The 18,812-nt window shown below is 38.7% G+C and overlaps 1 protein-coding gene across 3 annotated transcripts in view; it reads right to left on the reverse strand.

Annotated features, from left to right (window-relative positions):
• LOC121384253 (zinc finger protein Gfi-1b-like) overlaps positions 1–18,812 on the reverse strand; it is a 169,723-nt gene that overhangs the window by 11,858 nt on the left and 139,053 nt on the right. For all 3 annotated transcript variants that reach the window (XM_041514543.1, XM_041514544.1, XM_041514545.1), the window contains exon 4: positions 12,976–13,040. In XM_041514543.1, the coding sequence (XP_041370477.1) occupies positions 12,976–13,040 (65 nt within the window). The remainder of the gene's footprint in view (positions 1–12,975; positions 13,041–18,812) is intronic.

An 18,812-nucleotide genomic window follows, 5' to 3' on the forward strand; every position in this document is an offset into this window, starting at 1 on the left:
TGTTTGCGCACATCGACACATACTATGTTAATGCTAATCAGGACGTCTGTGCTGATTTCACTGATAACCTTACACACCTATCTACACAGGTGTCTGTGTCACTGGTCACACACCTATCTACACAGGTGTCTGTGTCACTGGTCACACACCTATCTACACATGTGTCTGTGTCACTGGTCCGCGTATACACATATCTACACAGGAAAGAAAGAAATGTTTTATTTAACGATGCACTCAACACATTTTATTTACGGTTATATGGCGTCAGACATATGGTTAAGGACCACACAGATTTTGAGAGCAAACCCGCTGTCGCCACTTCATGGGCTACTCTTTCCAATTAGCAGCAAGAGATCTTTTATTTGCGCTTCCCACAGGCAGGATAGCACAAACCATGGCTTTTGTTGAACCAGTTAACTGGTCGGTGCAAATGGTTTACACCTACCCATTGAGCCTTGCGGAGCACTCACTCAGGGTTTGGAGTCGGTATCTGGATTTAAAATCCCATGCCTCGACTGGGATCCGAACCCAGTACCTACCAGCCTGTTGACCGATGGCCTAACCACTACGCCACCGAGGCCGGTATATATCTACACAGGTGTCTGTCACTGGTCACGTTACACATCTATCTACAAGGTGTCTGTGTGCCACTGGTCACCCACCTACATGTATCTGCACAAGTGTATGTGTCACTAGTCACCTTACACACACACACATATCTACACAAGTGTCTGTGTGTCACTGGTCACACACCTATCTACACGGGTGTCTGTCTGTCACTGACAACCTTACACATATATCTACACAGGTGTCTGTCACTGACAACCGTACACACATATCTACACAGGTGTCTGTGTGTCACTGGCAACCTTACACACATATCTACACAGGTGTCTGTTTGTCACTGGCAACCTTCCACACATATCTACACAGGTGTCTGTGTTACTGGCAACCTTACACACCTATCTACACAGCTGTCTGTGTGTCACTGGCAACCTTACACACATATCTACACAGGTGTCTGTGTGTCACTGGCAACCTTACACACCTATCTACACAGGTGTCTGTGTGTCAGTGGCAACCTTACACACATATCTACACATGTGTATGTGTGTCACTGGCAACCTTACACACCTATCTACACAGGTGTCTGTGTGTCACTGGCAACCTTGTACACATATCTACACAGGTGTCTGTGTGTCATTGGCAACCGTACACGTATATCTACACAGGTGTCCGTCACTGGTCACGTTACATACCTATCTACATATGTGTCTGTCACTGGTCACGTTGCATACCTATCTACATATATGTCTGTGTGTCACTGGCAACCTTACACACATATCTACACAGGTGTCTCACTGGTCACGTTACATACCTATCTACATATGTGTCTGTCACTGGTCACCTTACACACCTATCTACAAATGTGTCTGTGTCACTGGTCATGTTACACACCTATCTACATATGTGTCTGCCACTGGCCACGTTACACACCTATCTACACATGTGTCGGTGTCACTGGTCACCTAACACACCTATCTCACATGTGTCTGTCATTGGTCACCTTACATACCTATCTACATATATGTCTGTGTCACTGGTTACCATACACATATATCTACACATGTGTCTGTGTCACTGGCACCTTACACATATATCTATACATGTGTCTGTGCCACTGGTCACGTTACACACCTATCTACACATGTATATGTGACTGATCACCTTACACACCTATCTACATATATGTCTGTGTCACTGGTTACCTTACACATATATCTACACATGTGTCTGTGTCACTGGCACCTTACACATATATCTATACATGTGTCTGTGCCACTGGTAATGTTACACACCTATCTACACAGGTGTCTGTGTCACTGGTCACACACCTATCTACACATGTGTCTGTGTCACTGGTCTGCGTAAACATATCTATACAGGTGTCTGCCACTGGTTACCTTACACACCTATCTACACAGGTGTCTGTGTCACTGGTCACCTTACACACCTATCTACACAGGTGTCTGTCACTGGTCACCTTACACACATATCTATACAGGTGTCTGTCACTGGTCACCTTACACACATATCTATACAGGTGTCTGTCACTGGTCACCTTACACACATATCTATACAGGTGTCTGTCACTGGTCACCTTACACACATATCTATACAGGTGTCTGTCACTGGTCACCTTACACACATATCTATATGCCATTTTAGATGCTCATTGGGAGTCCAGTCATTCCTGTGAATTATCATCTGGATCAGAACCAATGTCTGCTTCAGTTCTTGGTTCATCTCAGTAAATGATACACTACTAACAAACACGATCTCAATAACTGATACACCACAGACACGATCTCAATAACTGATACACTATACTACAGACACAAACTGATACACTATACTACAGACACAATCTCATTAACTGATACACTATACTACAGACACAATCTCACTAACTGATACGTTACACTTCAGACACAATCTCAATAACTGATACATTAAGCTTCAGACACAATCTCAATAACTGATACGTTACACTTCAGACACAATTTCACTAACTGATACACTATACTACAGACACGATCTCACTAACTGATACACTATACTACAGACACAATCTCACTAACTGATACACTATACTACAGACACGATCTCACTAACTGATACACTATACTACAGACACGATCTCACTAACTGATACACTATACTACAGACACGATCTCACTGATACACTATACTACAGACACAATCTCACTAACTGATACACTATACTACAGACACGATCTCACTAACTGATACACTATACTACAGACACAATCTCACTAACTGATACACTATACTACAGACACAATCTCACTAACTGATACACTATACTACAGACACGATCTCACTAACTGATACACTATACTACAGACACAATCTCACTAACTGATACACTATACTACAGACACAATCTCACTAACTGAAACGGTACACTTCAGACACAATCTCAATAACTGATACGGTACACTTCAGACACAATCTCAATAACTGATACACTATACTACAGACACGATCTCAATAACTGATACACTATACTACAGACACAATCTCACTAACTGATACGGTACACTTCAGACACAATCTCAATAACTGATACGTTACACTTCAGACACAATCTCAATAAATGATATGTTACACTTCAGACACAATCTCAGTAACTGATATGTTACACTTCAGACACAATCTCAATAACTGATACGTTACACTTCAGACACGATCTCAATAACTGATACGTTACACTTCAGACACAATCTCAGTAACTGATACATTACACTTCAGACACAATCTCAACAACTGATATGTTACACTTCAGACACAATCTCAATAACTCATACGTTACACTTCAGACACAATCTCAATAACTGATACGCTATAACACAGGCATGATATCAATAACTGATACATTACACTTCAGACACAATCTCAATAACTGATACGCTATAACACAGGCAAACTGATATGCTATATTACAGGCATGATCTCAATAACTGATAAATACACTTCAGACACAATCTCAATAACTGATACACTATAACAGCCATGATATCAACAACTGATACGTTACACTTCAGACACAATCTCAATAACTGATACGCTATAACACAGGCATGATATCAATAAGTGATACGTTACACTTCAGACACAATCTCAATAACTGATACGCTATAACACAGGCATGATATCAACAACTGATACGCTATATTACAGGCATGATCTCAATAACTGATACGCTATAACACAGGCATGATCTCAATAACTGATACAATACACTTCAGACACAATCTCAATAACTGATACAATACACTTCAGACACAATCTCAATAACTGATACGTTACACTTTAGACACAATCTCAATAACTGATACGTTACACTTCAGACACAATCTCAATAACTGATACGCTATAACACAGGCATGATATCAACAACTGATATGTTATATTACAGGCATGATCTCAATAACTGATATGCTATAACACAGGCATGATATCAATAACTGATACGTTACACTTCAGACACAATCTCAATAACTGATACGCTATAACACAGGAAAGTTACCAAAGGCTAGATGGTAAAGCTAAGATAGGTCAGGTTGGGGGGAACAGACTGGAGATTGATGAGATGAAAAGTAAAATGGAAAGGTTGCAGGATCAGTTACAGCAGTGTTTGACAGAAATGGGTAACATAAGAAGTGGGAGAAATAGGGTGGCCGTTAATTCTGGAATGGGAAATGCGGGTGGTAGCTTTCAGACACCGAGAGTGATAAATGGACATAGGCCAAATTCAGAAACCATGAATACGGTAGATGGGCCTTCTCAGTGCTTTAGCTGTAGGGAATTTGGTCACATACAACGTTTCTGTCCATTAGAGGGCGTATCTTGGCCTCACAAAAAGGCCCAAAGCAGAAGTGTAGTTCAGTATGTCAGAGTAAAAATAAATGATCAAGGAATTGATTTTCTTTTGGACACGGGTTCTGATGTTACTGTTCTAAACGTAGATTTGTTTGAAATTGCCTTTGAAAGTGAGATGCCTGAACTATATCCGTTAGGTTATGAATTTAGAACAGTGAATGGTGCAGAGTTAAAGGTTAAAGGGGCTTGTTTGTTGGATATTTGCTTGGGTAAATATTTGTATGAACAGGAAATAGTGATAGCTGAGATGGAGGAGGGAGGTATACTGGGAATGAATTTCTTGAAGGAATATGGTGTATCACTTAACCTAAGCAAGGGTCAGTTGAAATTGGAGAACAATACTATTTCGTTACATGATGAACCTTCTGAGTGTAAATGTTGTAGGATATTTGCAGAACAGAACATCCTCATACCACCTAATTCTGAAGTCATAGTCATGGGTAAGGTGTTGAAACGAGGTCCAACATATCAGGAAAGGTTAGTCGAACCAAATACTAGATTAGCATTGATAAAGGGTTCTCCATTAGCTGCAAGATCTCTAATAACGCTTGGTGAACAATCCAAAGTGCCAGTAATGATTTGTAACATGTCTGATGATATAAGTGTTATAAACCAGGGATTTCAGTTGGGAACGGTTTGTCCAGTTAAAGTCTGTAAGTAAAATGTCAATGAGGCAGAGGATGCGACTGAAGTTGATGAACTTTTAGAGAAATTGATTCAGGATACTCAGGAGAATGTAGAGATAGGGAAACGGGATATCATCCGGGAATTTCTCATAAATAATGCTCAAGCATTTATGAAAGCTGATAAGAAATTGGGCAGGTGTAATAAGTTATTACATGATATCATTGTTAATGATTCTTTGCCTATTAAACAAAGACCATATCGGATTCCTCAGTTTAAGAAACAGGAGGTAGATAAGCAGGTTGATTAAATGTTGAAGGAGGGAATTATTTCACTTTCTGAAAGTCCTTGGGCCTCTCCCATAGTTCTGGTGCAAAAGAAAGATGGTACCATGAGATTTTGTATAGACTACCGTCAATTAAATCAGGTGACTAAAAAAGATGCGTATCCTCTACCTAGAATTGATGATAGTATTGATAGTTTGAATGGGGCACAGTATTTCTCAACTTTGGATCTGGCATCGGGATATTGGCAAATGGGTTTGACAGATGAGGCAAAGGAGAAAACAGCTTTTACTACTGGCACTGGGTTGTATCAATTCAATGTTTTACCATTTGGGTTATGTAATGCTCCTAGTTCATTTGAGAGATTAATGGAAAGAGTCTTAAAAGGCTTACATTGGAAAACCTGTCTGATTTATCTTGATGATATAATTGTGTATGCCCAATCGTTTGAAGAACATGTACAAAGGTTACATCAAGTGTTAGGTTTGATAGAGGCAGGTTTAAAGTTGAAACCTCAAAAATGTCGTTTGTTTAGACGTGAAGTTCTGTACTTGGGATATCTAGTGGGGAAGGATGGAGTTAAATCGGATCCGCAGAAAATAGAAAAGATAAAACATTGGTCCACTCCAAAATGTGTTACTGAGGTTAGGAGTTTTATAGGTCTTTGCTCATATTACAGGAAGTTTATTGATAAATTTGCTGAAATAGCAACTCCTTTATTCCGCTTGACAAGAAAACATATTAGATTTCTGTGGGATTCTTCATGTCAAGAAGCTTTTGATTACTTAAAGTTGGCATTACAACAGTCTCCTATATTGGCCTATCCAGATTTTTCGAAACCCTTTATTTTGGATACAGACGCTAGTGATGATAGTTCAGGGGCAGTATTGTCTCAGATACATGAAGGGGAAGAGCGAGTGATATCTTATTTTAACACTACTCATTGTAACACTGAGAAGAAATATAGTGTGACTAGAAAGGAATTGTTAGCAGTTATTAAAGCTGTTAAGAATTTTAGACATTATCTGTATGGAAGACAATTTTTGTTGAGAACTGATCATGCTTCTTTGAAATGGCTTATGTCTTTTAAACAACCCCAAGGTCAGGTTGCTAGGTGGATTGAGTATCTAAACACATTTGATTTTAAAATCGAACATCGTTGTGGGAGTAAGCATATAAATGCAGATGCATTAAGTAGAATGCCTGTAAAGTGTAGTAGCTTGATATTTCGTGATTTTGGTTGGAGCAAGGAGGACATAGCAATGGAACAGGGGTCTGATGAAATTTTAAAAGTCATTATCAGTCTAATGAAAGAAAATAATGTTAGGCCAGATTTCGAAGTTGTGAAGGATCAGAATTGGCAAGTCAAAGCATATTGGGGTCAATGGGAACAACTGGAACTCTGTAATGATGTTCTGTACCGTAACTGGTATTGCGAAAACACTGAAGAAATGCATTCCTGATATACTTCATGCGGCACATGATGCACCTACAGGAGGCCATGCTGGGGTGAACAAAACTTATATGAAAGTGCGTCAAAATTGTTTTTGGGTTGGAATGAAGAAAGATATTAGTCAGTGGCTGAAAACTTGTGCAGAGTGTCAGGCTAGGAAACCTCCTATTTCTCATAGATTAGCACCCATGATCAATATGGTTTCAGGAGAACCGATGGAGAGAGTTGCCATAGACATTTGTGGTCCTTTTCCTACTACAGTTCGGGACAATAAATATATTTTAGTAGTGTGGGATTACTTCACAAAATGGACAGAAGCCTATCCCATTCCACACCAAGAAGCCCAAACGGTTGCTCAAATATTGGTGTATAAACTGTTTTCCAGGTTTGGAATTCCAAAAGAGCTACATTCAGATCAGGGCAAAAACTTTGAATCTAAACTGTTTCAAGGAATGTGTAAAATCCTTGAGATAAAGAAAACTAGAACTTCTGCATACCATCCTCAGGGCGATGGAATGATTGAACGGTTCAATCGAACTCTAGAACAAATGTTAAGTACATATGTGAATGCAGAACACACTGATTGGGACTTACATTTGCCACTCGTTACCATGGCATACCATTCTAGTATTCATGAAACAACTGGGTTGACCCCTAATAAAATGATGCTGGGTAGGGTCATTAATATTCCTTTGACTTTAATGACTGGACATCTGCCAGGTGAGAGTAAAAGCCCTGTTGAGCATGTGGAACAGCTACAGATAAAAATTCAAACAGCTTTTCATTATGCCCGGAAATTCATGGCTAAGAAACAATTACGGCAAAAGGTAAACTATGATCAAAAGATACATGGACATATTCTAGAGGTTACTGATAAAGTCTGGTTGTTTACTCCACAAAGAAAGAAGGGATTATCACCTAAACTACAAAAGTATTGGTCTGGACCATTTATCATTCAAAAGAAGCTTTCCAATGTTAATTATATTATTTCGAAACCGGGTTCCAAAGTTAAACAAGTGGTGCATTTCAACAGGTTGAAACCATACTTAGCCAGGGAATTCGAGGTGGAAGAGTTGGTGGAACTACAAGATCAGAATGTTTCCATGCAGTCTAATTATTCTGAATTGTTGGACTGGGTACCTTCTTTAGAGACAGATGATGTGGTGGATCAAATTTTCTTTGGAGGTGAAACCGATTCCTCTGTGAATAATCCTTCTCGTGTTAATGTGCGTAGACATAAGAAGGCACCCGAATGGATGAGATCAGGGCAATATGACTTGTCTTAAATTTGTTGGATTGGGAAATCTTGCTCAAACTGATAATTTATTAAGGTAGGAAATGTTTGAATAAGTTTGGGGTTTTTTTAAATATAGTGTGTGATTATGTTGGAAATGGATTGTGTATATATTATGTTATATCTTTATTTATTTGTAGATTATCAGAATTCTCTTAATTGAAATTTGAACTATGCCTCGTGCCTCAGGGAAAGCTGCAATATTGGGACATAGCTATGTGACCAGGTTAGATAATTTGGTAAAACGGGGTAAGCAGGGAGGGAAAACTTTTGAAAAATCTTTAGGGATTCAAGGGGTTGAGGTAAGATATTTTGGTCAATCGGGGGGGAAAACTGGGACTGTCTGGAAATTGACTGAGAGAATGAAGAGGGATGGATATAAACCAAGGGTAGTGGCATTGCAGGTGGGAGGAAATGATCTGGATAGTCCACATTTTCAAGTTGGTCTTTTTGTTAAAAGGTTACGGGAAGTAATGGAAGAATTGAGAGACTGGGGGGTGCAGGAAATTTGTTTGATGAAGATATTCCCAAGAATTAGATTTCGTTCATTGAGAAGGGGGGAGTATGAGGCAAGAAGAGCTCAGTTAAATTTAGCCTTATAACAGTTAGAACGGGAGGATGGGGTGACTTTTGTCTGCAAGAAAAGAATCCTGCATCCTCGACTACTAATTGATGGTATTCATTTGGGGCAGCTGGGTATGAAGCGTTATTATTAGGAGCTAAAATGGGTGGTTATTAGGGCTTTGGTTAAATCATAACATGTTTATTTTGTGAGGTTGTTAGAAATCTGTATTGAGTTTAAATAAATTATAATGGATGATACAACTGGTATTTCTGGATGTCATGTGATGATAATTCGGTGACTGATAGAAAAATCAGGCTGTATAAGTTGAAATAAATTATAATGGATGATAAACTGGTATTTCTGGATGTCATGTGATGATAATTCGGTGACTGATAGAAAAATCAGGCTGTATAAGTTGAAATAAATTGTAATGGATGATATAACGGAGTTTGTTTTAGGTTATGTGATAATAATTTGGTTACTGGTAGAAAAAAATAGGCTGTAATGGTTAAAAAGGATTTATAAGGTGTGGAGAAGCTATTTTATTTTATTGTAGTTTGACAAATAACATTGAATATCAGTGTTATATGTGTTTCTCGGCCTACTACAGGAAATATTAGGGTACCTTGGTTGCATTTCAGAAGTCCATATGCTCTACCTGTTTCTTTATACAGTTGTGTTTGTACATATGTGGATGAGACAGGTTGGAGCATATGTTAAATATATTCACATGTGTTTATTTTTGTGGATAATTATAAAGTGTTAATTACATTTTTTTAAATTAAACAAAAACAAAAAAATTCAGGTTTTTGGATATTGTGTGTTTCTAGTAAAAATGGAAATATAATTGTATATATATATATATATATATATATATATATATATATATATATATATATATATATATATGCATATAACTGGACATTTTTGGAGGATTGTGTGGTTGATTTTAGCTAATGTATATATTGTATTAATATACAGCGATAGAATGATGCAGTGGGTGTGATACCTAATAAGTGTTGTAACACTTGATTAAGAAGTGTTGGAATTTTTTTTTTTCATTATTTGTTGTACTACTGCATTTACTGTGAAATTTAGGGGTATAAAAAAAAAAAAAAAAAAGTTATATGAAAAATGTATCACATGTTATTGGTTTTCAATTGTGTTGTGTGATGGGATATTTGAATAATATTCATTTGTAATTATATGGTGACAATAGGTGAATATAAGTGCCAGGTATATTGGAAGAGTTGCTAGATGTCTCATAATCTTGTAATATAAAATGATTGTGATAAGATGTGGGTAAATGTAGGTTGGTAATATATATATATTTTTTTTTTTAATAGGAAGCAAGTAATATATATATTGGAAATATAACTCAAACCAGTGCCAAAATTTGTGTCACAAATTTAACTCTATGTGTGCATAGAGTTCAAGTGGTCGAGGGGAATGTAACAAATCTGTATATTTCCAATACTTTCCTGAATAATCTGATTCGTTGTCTGTCCTTTTTCTACTTATGTTTGGTTTCTTAATTTTATTCTTGGTTTTTGTACTTCTTATACTAACATCTTCTAGCACACTATTAGCACTTTAATCAGCCATTCTATGAATCAGATTATTGATGGGTAGAGTTACAGGAACGATCATTCAGATCCATTGATTTTCCAAACAGTGGCATGAGACCATATAATATTGTAATGTTTAGGCTTGGATTTTATTGTTAATATCACGTTATGTAATATTTGGGGAGGGGTTAAAAAATAATAATGTTATATTGTATTTTGGGCTACCGTTTGAGAAGATAATTAAGTTAGAATTGTTTATTTTATTTACGTAATTTTTGTTGTAGCGATGTATAATTTTCGGCAATATTCGGCTATAATTAAGTTTGTCGTTAATCTTCGTTATTTCTACGAAGAATTGTTTGGATAGGTTAACCAATCGTCATGTCCGATTAATGTCATGTCATTAATTTGGACCAATGAGAGCCATTCCATGTATTAATGCTAGATTTGTCCATCCGTTTACTCACTTCTGATTGTTCAACCACAGGTACAATATGTGTGTATGTTGATTGTGCTTTTTTCTGTGTAGATTTTGAATGGCTTTCTCTCACTCTGTTAATATTCCAAATTGTTTTTAGATTTAGTATGTGAGAACCGACAATGATAAGCTATTTATTTATTGTGTAATTCATTAACCAAATGGTAGTGTATTTTTGTTAGTTGTCACCGTCTCGCATTGCATTACTGTAAACCTTAAAATTATTGTTAGGTATATTTTGTATTGACACTTGAGAGGTTACTCAAATATTTTTGAAAGGAGATTATTGGAATTTCAGAGAGAGGAATTGAGTGAAGGAAATATTATTTCCGTCTCGTAAACTTTCAAGTATTCCACGTTTGGGAATCTTGTGGTTTCACGAGTGGGAATGAATGTTTAGGTACGTTTTGGATGTTTGGGATTGATTTTCATTCTCTTAGAATAAACAAATGGTAATCCATATTGGGATTCTTATTGTTTTATTGTCGGGGAATTGAATGGTGGCTGAGTTGCGGGAAATTTGAATAACTATTATGTAACCTGGATCTCAATGTCATTCATGAAATATATTAAAATCTTAATTATTTTGCTGGTTAACTGTAATTGATTTTTATGATTTATTGAAACCCTTAAATAAACACTGTGAAAAAGGACGACTTATGTGATTATTTTATTAGTTAGTGAGAAAGGTTAATCATGTGTTACATATTGAAATGTAATTTTGGAAGTCTGCGACCGAAAGGGGTAGCCGAACCCAGCAAAAGAAAGAAAGAAATGTTTTATTTAACGACGCACTCAACACATTATATTTACGGTTATATGGCGTCAGACATATGGTTAAGGACCACACAGATTTGGAGAGGAAACCCGCTGTCGCCACATAGGCTACTCTTTTACGACAGGCAGAAAGGGATCTTTTATTTGCGCTTCCCACAGGCAGGATAGCACAAACCATGGCCTTTGTTGAACCAGTTATGGATCACTGGTCGGTGCAAGTCCGAACCCAGCAAGGCATTTTTAGAACTGTATTTGATTCGATTTTCGCACCGGTCTATAAGTGGGTACGTGCTGAGAAAGAGAAATCGTTACAATAACATCACTGACTTCATCATTCATAATAACATCACTGACTTCATCATTCATAATAACATCACTGACTTCATCATTCATAATAACATCACTGACTTCATCATTCATAATAACATCACTGACTTCATCATTCATAATAACATCACTAACTTCATCATTCATAATAACATCACTGACTTCATCATTCATAATAACATCACTGACTTCATCATTCATAATAACATCACTAACTTCATCATTCATAATAACATCACTGACTTCATCATTCATAATAACATCACTGACTTCATCATTCATAATAACATCACTGACTTCATGATTCATAATAACATCACTGACTTCATCATTCATAATAACATCCCTGACTTCATCATTGATAACATCGCTGAATTCATCATTCATGATAGCATCACTAACTTCATCATTCATAATAACATCACTGACTTCATCATTCATAATAACACTGGTCACTAAACTTCAACATTCATAATAACACCACCAACTTCATCATTCATAATAACACCACTAACTTCATCATTCATAATATCACTAACTTCACAATTCATAATAACATCACTAACTTCATCATTCATAATAGCATCACTGACTTCATAATTCATAATAACATCACTAACTTCATCATTCATAATAACATCACTAACTTCATCATTAACAACAACACCACTGACTTCATCATTCATAACATCGCTGAATTCATCATTCATGATAACATCACTAACTTCATCATTCATAATAACATCACTAACTTCATCATTCATAATAACATCACTGACTTCATCATTCATAACATCACTAAATTCATCATTCATGATAACATCACTAACTTCATCATTCATAATAACATCACTGACTTCATCATTCATAATAACATCACTGACTTCATCATTCATAATAACATCACTAAATTCAAAATTCATAACATGACTAAAGTGTCCTGGAAATATCTTTATTTGAACATTTTGTGAGGAGCCTGCCCCAGAACCCTCCTACAGGGTTAGACTGGCAACTGCTTACAGACATCGTGCAATGTGGTCATAGTTTTGTACTGTGAACTAAACACAGACACCGTGCAGTGTGCTAATAGTTTTATATTGTGACCTGTGTTAAAAGGTGTTAAATGTGTGTTACTTACAGTTGGTGCAGAGTGAGGGGCTCCCCCGAGCTGGATACGTCATCTGGTTCAGTTTTCAACTCGGGCTGAAAAAGAACAGACGTGTTACTAAACTATGACTCAATCCTTCAACACGTGATTGCGTTCACTAACATTTCTGTTATAAGTCAATCATCCAACACGTGATTATGTCCATCAAGTGTTGAACTATAAGTCAATCATTCAACACGTGATCACGTCCATCAAGTGTTGAACTATGTCAATCATTCAACACGTGATCACGTCCATCAAGTGTTGAACTATAAGTCAATCATCCAACACGTGATCATGTCCATCAAGTGTTGAACTTAAGTCAATCATCCAACATGTGATCACGTCCATCAAGTGTTGAACTATAAGTCAATCATCCAACACGTGATTACGTCCATCAAGTGTTGAACTATAAGTCAATCATCCAACACGTGATTACGTCCATCAAGTGTATATGTCAATCATCCAACACGTGATTACGTCCATCAAGTGTTGAACTATAAGTCAATCATCCAACACGTGATTACGTCCATCAAGTGTTGAACTATATGTCAATCATCCAACACGTGATTACGTCCATCAAGTGTTGAACTATAAGTCAATCATCCAACACGTGATTACGTCCACGAAGAGTTCATCGTCCAGTCGATTCATAATTTGGTAAATACCTGCTATCATATCTCTTGTTTAGTGATCACGAGTCCCAGAATGACAACTTCGTTAGATCGTCCCTTCGATTCTGTATTGTGTAAATCTGTGCGCATCCGTGTCTCACGTGTGTCCACCCCTCAAACCCCCAATCACCTGTGTCTGTCTGTCTGTTCTCTGCGTGTTGGTGGTGGTGATGTATGTGTGTGTTTTCCCACTCAGGAATATTCTGACTTTAGATAATTTACATTTAACACAGTCATCGAGTTATAAGCTTTCATTGGTAGCTTATTCACGACTTGTATACTAAAAGCATGTGTTTGTGTCATCCAGTATGTGGGATGGTGCATATAAAAGATCCCTTGCTACTAATGGAAAAATGTAGTGGCTTTCCTATCTAAGACCAGACATCAAAATTACCAAATGCTTGACTACCAATAGCCGACGATTTATAAATCAATGTGCTATAGTGGTGTCGTTTAATAAAAACAAGCATAAAACTTTTACTAGCTTATTATTTCTGATTACAACCAATGAACCACGACTGGAATTGTAAATAATGTGGTTTGTGTTGTCTTGACTGTGCTTGCATTCATTCATTCATTCATTCTTTGATTTAAAAATAAGAGACGGTTAGAATTCAGCATGTCATTAATATTTTGTAACGGGGTACCCTATACGTTTGTGTGTGAGTATAAAACCATATACGTGTGCGTGTATTTGCCTCTGTACGTGCTTGCGTGTGTATGCACGTGCGTGTTTGTGTATATGTGCGTGCCTGTGTGTGCGTGCATGTCAGGGTATTTGTTATCTCCCATCAATAAATAGTAATAGCCGAAACATTACTCCACCAGATATATTTTATTTGCTAAACTATAAGAGGTAGATAATATGTTTCCATGTAAGGACACCACTCTCAGTGCTAGACAATATGTTTCCATGTAAGGACACCACTATAAGTGCTAGACAATACGTTTCCATGTAAGGACACCACTCTCAGTCCCTGACAATATGTTTCCATGTAAGGACACCACTCTCAGTGCTCAACAATATGATTCCATGTAAGGACACCACTCTCAGTACTAGACAATATGTGTCCATGTAATGACACCACTCTCAGTGCTAGACAATATGTTTCCATGTAAGGACACCACTATCAGAGCCTGACAATATGTTTCCATGTAAGGACACCACTCTCATTGCTAGACAATATGTTTCCATGTAAGGACACCACTCTCAGTGCCTGACAATATGTTTCCATGTAAGGACACCACTCTCAGTGCCTGACAATATGTTTCCATGTAAGGACACCACTATAAGAGCTAGACAATACGTTTCCATGTAAGGACACCATTCTCAGTGCCTGACAAAATGTTTCCATGTAAGGACACCATTCTCGGTGCTAGACAATATGTTTCCATATAAGGACACCACTATAAGAGCTAGACAATATGTTTCCATGTAAGGACACCACTCTCAGTGCTAGACAATATGTTTCCATGTAAGGACACCACTCTCAGTGCCTGACAATATGTTTCCATGTAAGGACACCACTCTCAGTGCTAGACAATATGTTTCCATGTAAGGACACCACTCTCAGTGCCTGACAATATGTTTCCATGTAAGGACACCACTATCAGAGCCTGACAATATGTTTCCATGTAAGGACACCACTCTCAGTGCCTGACAATATGTTTCCATGTAAGGACACCACTCTCAGTGCCTGACAATATGTGTCCATGTAAGGACACACTCTCAGTGCCTGACAATATGTTTCCATGTAAGGACACCACTCTCAGTGCCTGACAATATGTTTCCATGTAAGGACACACTCTCAGTGCCTGACAATATGTTTCCATGTAAGGACACCACTCTCAGTGCTAGACAATATGTTTCCATGTAAGGACACCACTCTCAGTGCTAGACAATATGTTTCCATGTAAGGACACCACTATAAGAGCTAGACAATATGTTTCCATGTAAGGACACCACTCGCAGTGCCTGACAATATGTTTCCATGTAAGGACACCACTCTCGGTGCCTGACAATGTTTCCATGTAAGGACACCATTCTCAGTGCCTGAATATATGTTTCCATGTAAGGACACCACTCTCCGTGCCTGACAATATGTTTCCATGTAAGGACACCAATCTCAGTACTAGACAATATGTTTCCATGTAAGGACACCACTCTCAGTGCTCAACAGTATGTTTCCATGTAAAGACACCACTCTCAGTGCCCGACAGTATGTTTCCATGTAAGGACACCACTCTCAGTGCTCGACAGTATGTTTCCATGTAAGGACACCACTCTCAGTGCCCGACAATATGTTTCCATGTAAGGACACCACTCTCAGTTTTAGACAATATGTGTCCATGTAAGGACACCACTCTCAGTGCCCGACAATACGTTTCCATGTAAGGACACCACTATAAGAGCTAGACAATATGTTTCCATGTAAGGACACCACTCTCAGTGCCCGACAAAATGTTTCCATGTAAGGACACCACTCTCAGTGCTAGACAATATGTATCCATGTAAGGACACCACTCTCAGTGCTAGACAATATGTTTCCATGTAAGGACACCACTCTCAGTGCTAGACAATATGTTTCCATGTAAGGACACCACTATAAGAGCTAGACAATATGTTTCCATGTAAGGACACCACTCGCAGTGCCTGACAATATGTTTCCATGTAAGGACACCACTCTCAGTGTCCGACAGTGTGTTTCCATGTAAGGATACCACGCTCAGTGCCCGACAATATGTTTCCATGTAAGGACACCACTCTCAGTGCCTGAATATATGTTTCCATGTAAGGACACCACTCTCCGTGCCTGACAATATGTTTCCATGTAAGGACACCAATCTCAGTACTAGACAATATGTTTCCATGTAAGGACACCACTCTCAGTGCTCAACAGTATGTTTCCATGTAAAGACACCACTCTCAGTGCCCGACAGTATGTTTCCATGTAAGGACACCACTCTCAGTGCTCGACAGTATGTTTCCATGTAAGGACACCACTCTCAGTGCCCGACAATATGTTTCCATGTAAGGACACCACTCTCAGTTTTAGACAATATGTGTCCATGTAAGGACACCACTCTCAGTGCCCGACAATACGTTTCCATGTAAGGACACCACTATAAGAGCTAGACAATATGTTTCCATGTAAGGACACCACTCTCAGTGCCTGACAATATGTTTCCATGTAAGAACACCACTCTCAGTGCCTGACAATATGTTTCCATGTAAGGACACCACTCTCAGTGCTAGACAATATGTTTCCATGTAAGAACACCACTCTCAGTGCTAGACAATATGTTTCCATGTAAGGACACCACTACAAGAGCTAGACAATATGTTTCCATGTAAGGACACCACTCTCAGTGCCTGACAATATGTTTCCATGTAAAGATACCACGCTCAGTGCCCGACAATATGTTTCCATGTAAGGATACCACGCTCAGTGCCCGACAGTATGTTTCCATGTAAGGACACCACTCTCAGTGCGTGACAGTATGTTTCCATGTAAGGATACCACGCTCAGTGCCGACACTGTTTCCATGTAAGGACACCACTCTCAGTGCCCGACAGTATGCTTCCATGTAAGGATACCACGCTCAGTGCCCGACAGTATGTTTCCATGTAAGAACACCACTCTCAGTGCCTGAATATATGTTTCCATGTAAGGACACCACTCTCAGTGCCTGACAATATGTTTCCATGTAAGGACACCACTCTCAGTGCCAGACAATATGTTTCCATGTAAGAACACCACTCTCAGTGCCTGACAATATGTTTCCATGTAAGGACACCACTCTCAGTGCTCGACAGTATGTTTCCATGTAAGGACACCACTCTCAGTGCCCGACAGTATGTTTCCATGTAAGGACACCACTCAGTGCTAGACAGTTGTTTCCATGTAAGAACACCACTCTCAGTGCTAGACAATATGTTTCCATGTAAGGACACCACTACAAGAGCTAGACAATATGTTTCCATGTAAGGACACCACTCTCAGTGCCTGACAATATGTTTCCATGTAAGGATACCACGCTCAGTGCCCGACAATATGTTTCCATGTAAGGATACCACGCTCAGTGCCCGACAGTATGTTTCCATGTAAGGACACCACTCTCAGTGCGTGACAGTATGTTTCCATGTAAGGATACCACGCTCAGTGCCGACACTGTTTCCATGTAAGGATACCACGCTCAGTGCCCGACAGTATGTTTCCATGTAAGAACACCACTAATGTTTCCATGTAACACCACTCTCAGTGCCCGACAGTATGCTTCCATGTAAGAACACCACTCTCAGTGCCTGACAATATGTTTCCATGTAAGGACACCACTCTCAGTGCTCGACAGTATGTTTCCATGTAAGGACACCACTCTCAGTGCCCGACAGTATGTTTCCATGTAAGGACACCACTCAGTGCTAGACAGTATGTTGTTTCCATGTAAGGACACCACTCTCAGTGCCCGACAGTTTGTTTCCATGTAAGGACACCACTCTCAGTGCTCGACAACATGTTTCCATGTAAGGACACCACTCTCAGTGCTCGACAGTATGTTTCCATGTAAGGACACCACTCTCAGTGCCCGATAATATGTTTCCATGTAAGGACACCACTCTCAGTGCTAGACAATATGTTTCCATGTAAGGACACCACTCTCAGTGCCCGACAATATGTTTCCATGTAAGGACACCACTATAAGAGCTAGACAATCTGTTTCCATGTAAGGACACCACTCTCAGTGCCTGACAATATGTTTCCATGTAAGGACACCACTCTCAGTGCCTGACAATATGTTTCCATGTAAGGACACCACTCTCAGTGCTAGACAATCTGTTTCCATGTAAGGACACCACTCTCAGTGCTCGACAGTATGTTTCCATGTAAGAACACCACTCTCAGTGCCTGACAATATGTTTCCATGTAAGGACACCACTATAAGAGCTAGACAATATGTTTCCATGTAAGGACACCACTCTCAGTGCCCGACAGTATGTTTCCATGTAAGGACACCACTATAAGAGCTAGACAATATGTTTCCATGTAAGGACACCACTCTCAGTGCCTGACAATATGTTTCCATGTAAGAACACCACTCTCAGTGCCTGACAATATGTTTCCATGTAAGGACACCACTCTCAGTGCCCGACAG

Source organism: Gigantopelta aegis, chromosome 10 (assembly GCF_016097555.1).
Source record: "Gigantopelta aegis isolate Gae_Host chromosome 10, Gae_host_genome, whole genome shotgun sequence".
Classification (NCBI taxonomy): Eukaryota; Metazoa; Mollusca; class Gastropoda; order Neomphalida; family Peltospiridae; genus Gigantopelta; species Gigantopelta aegis.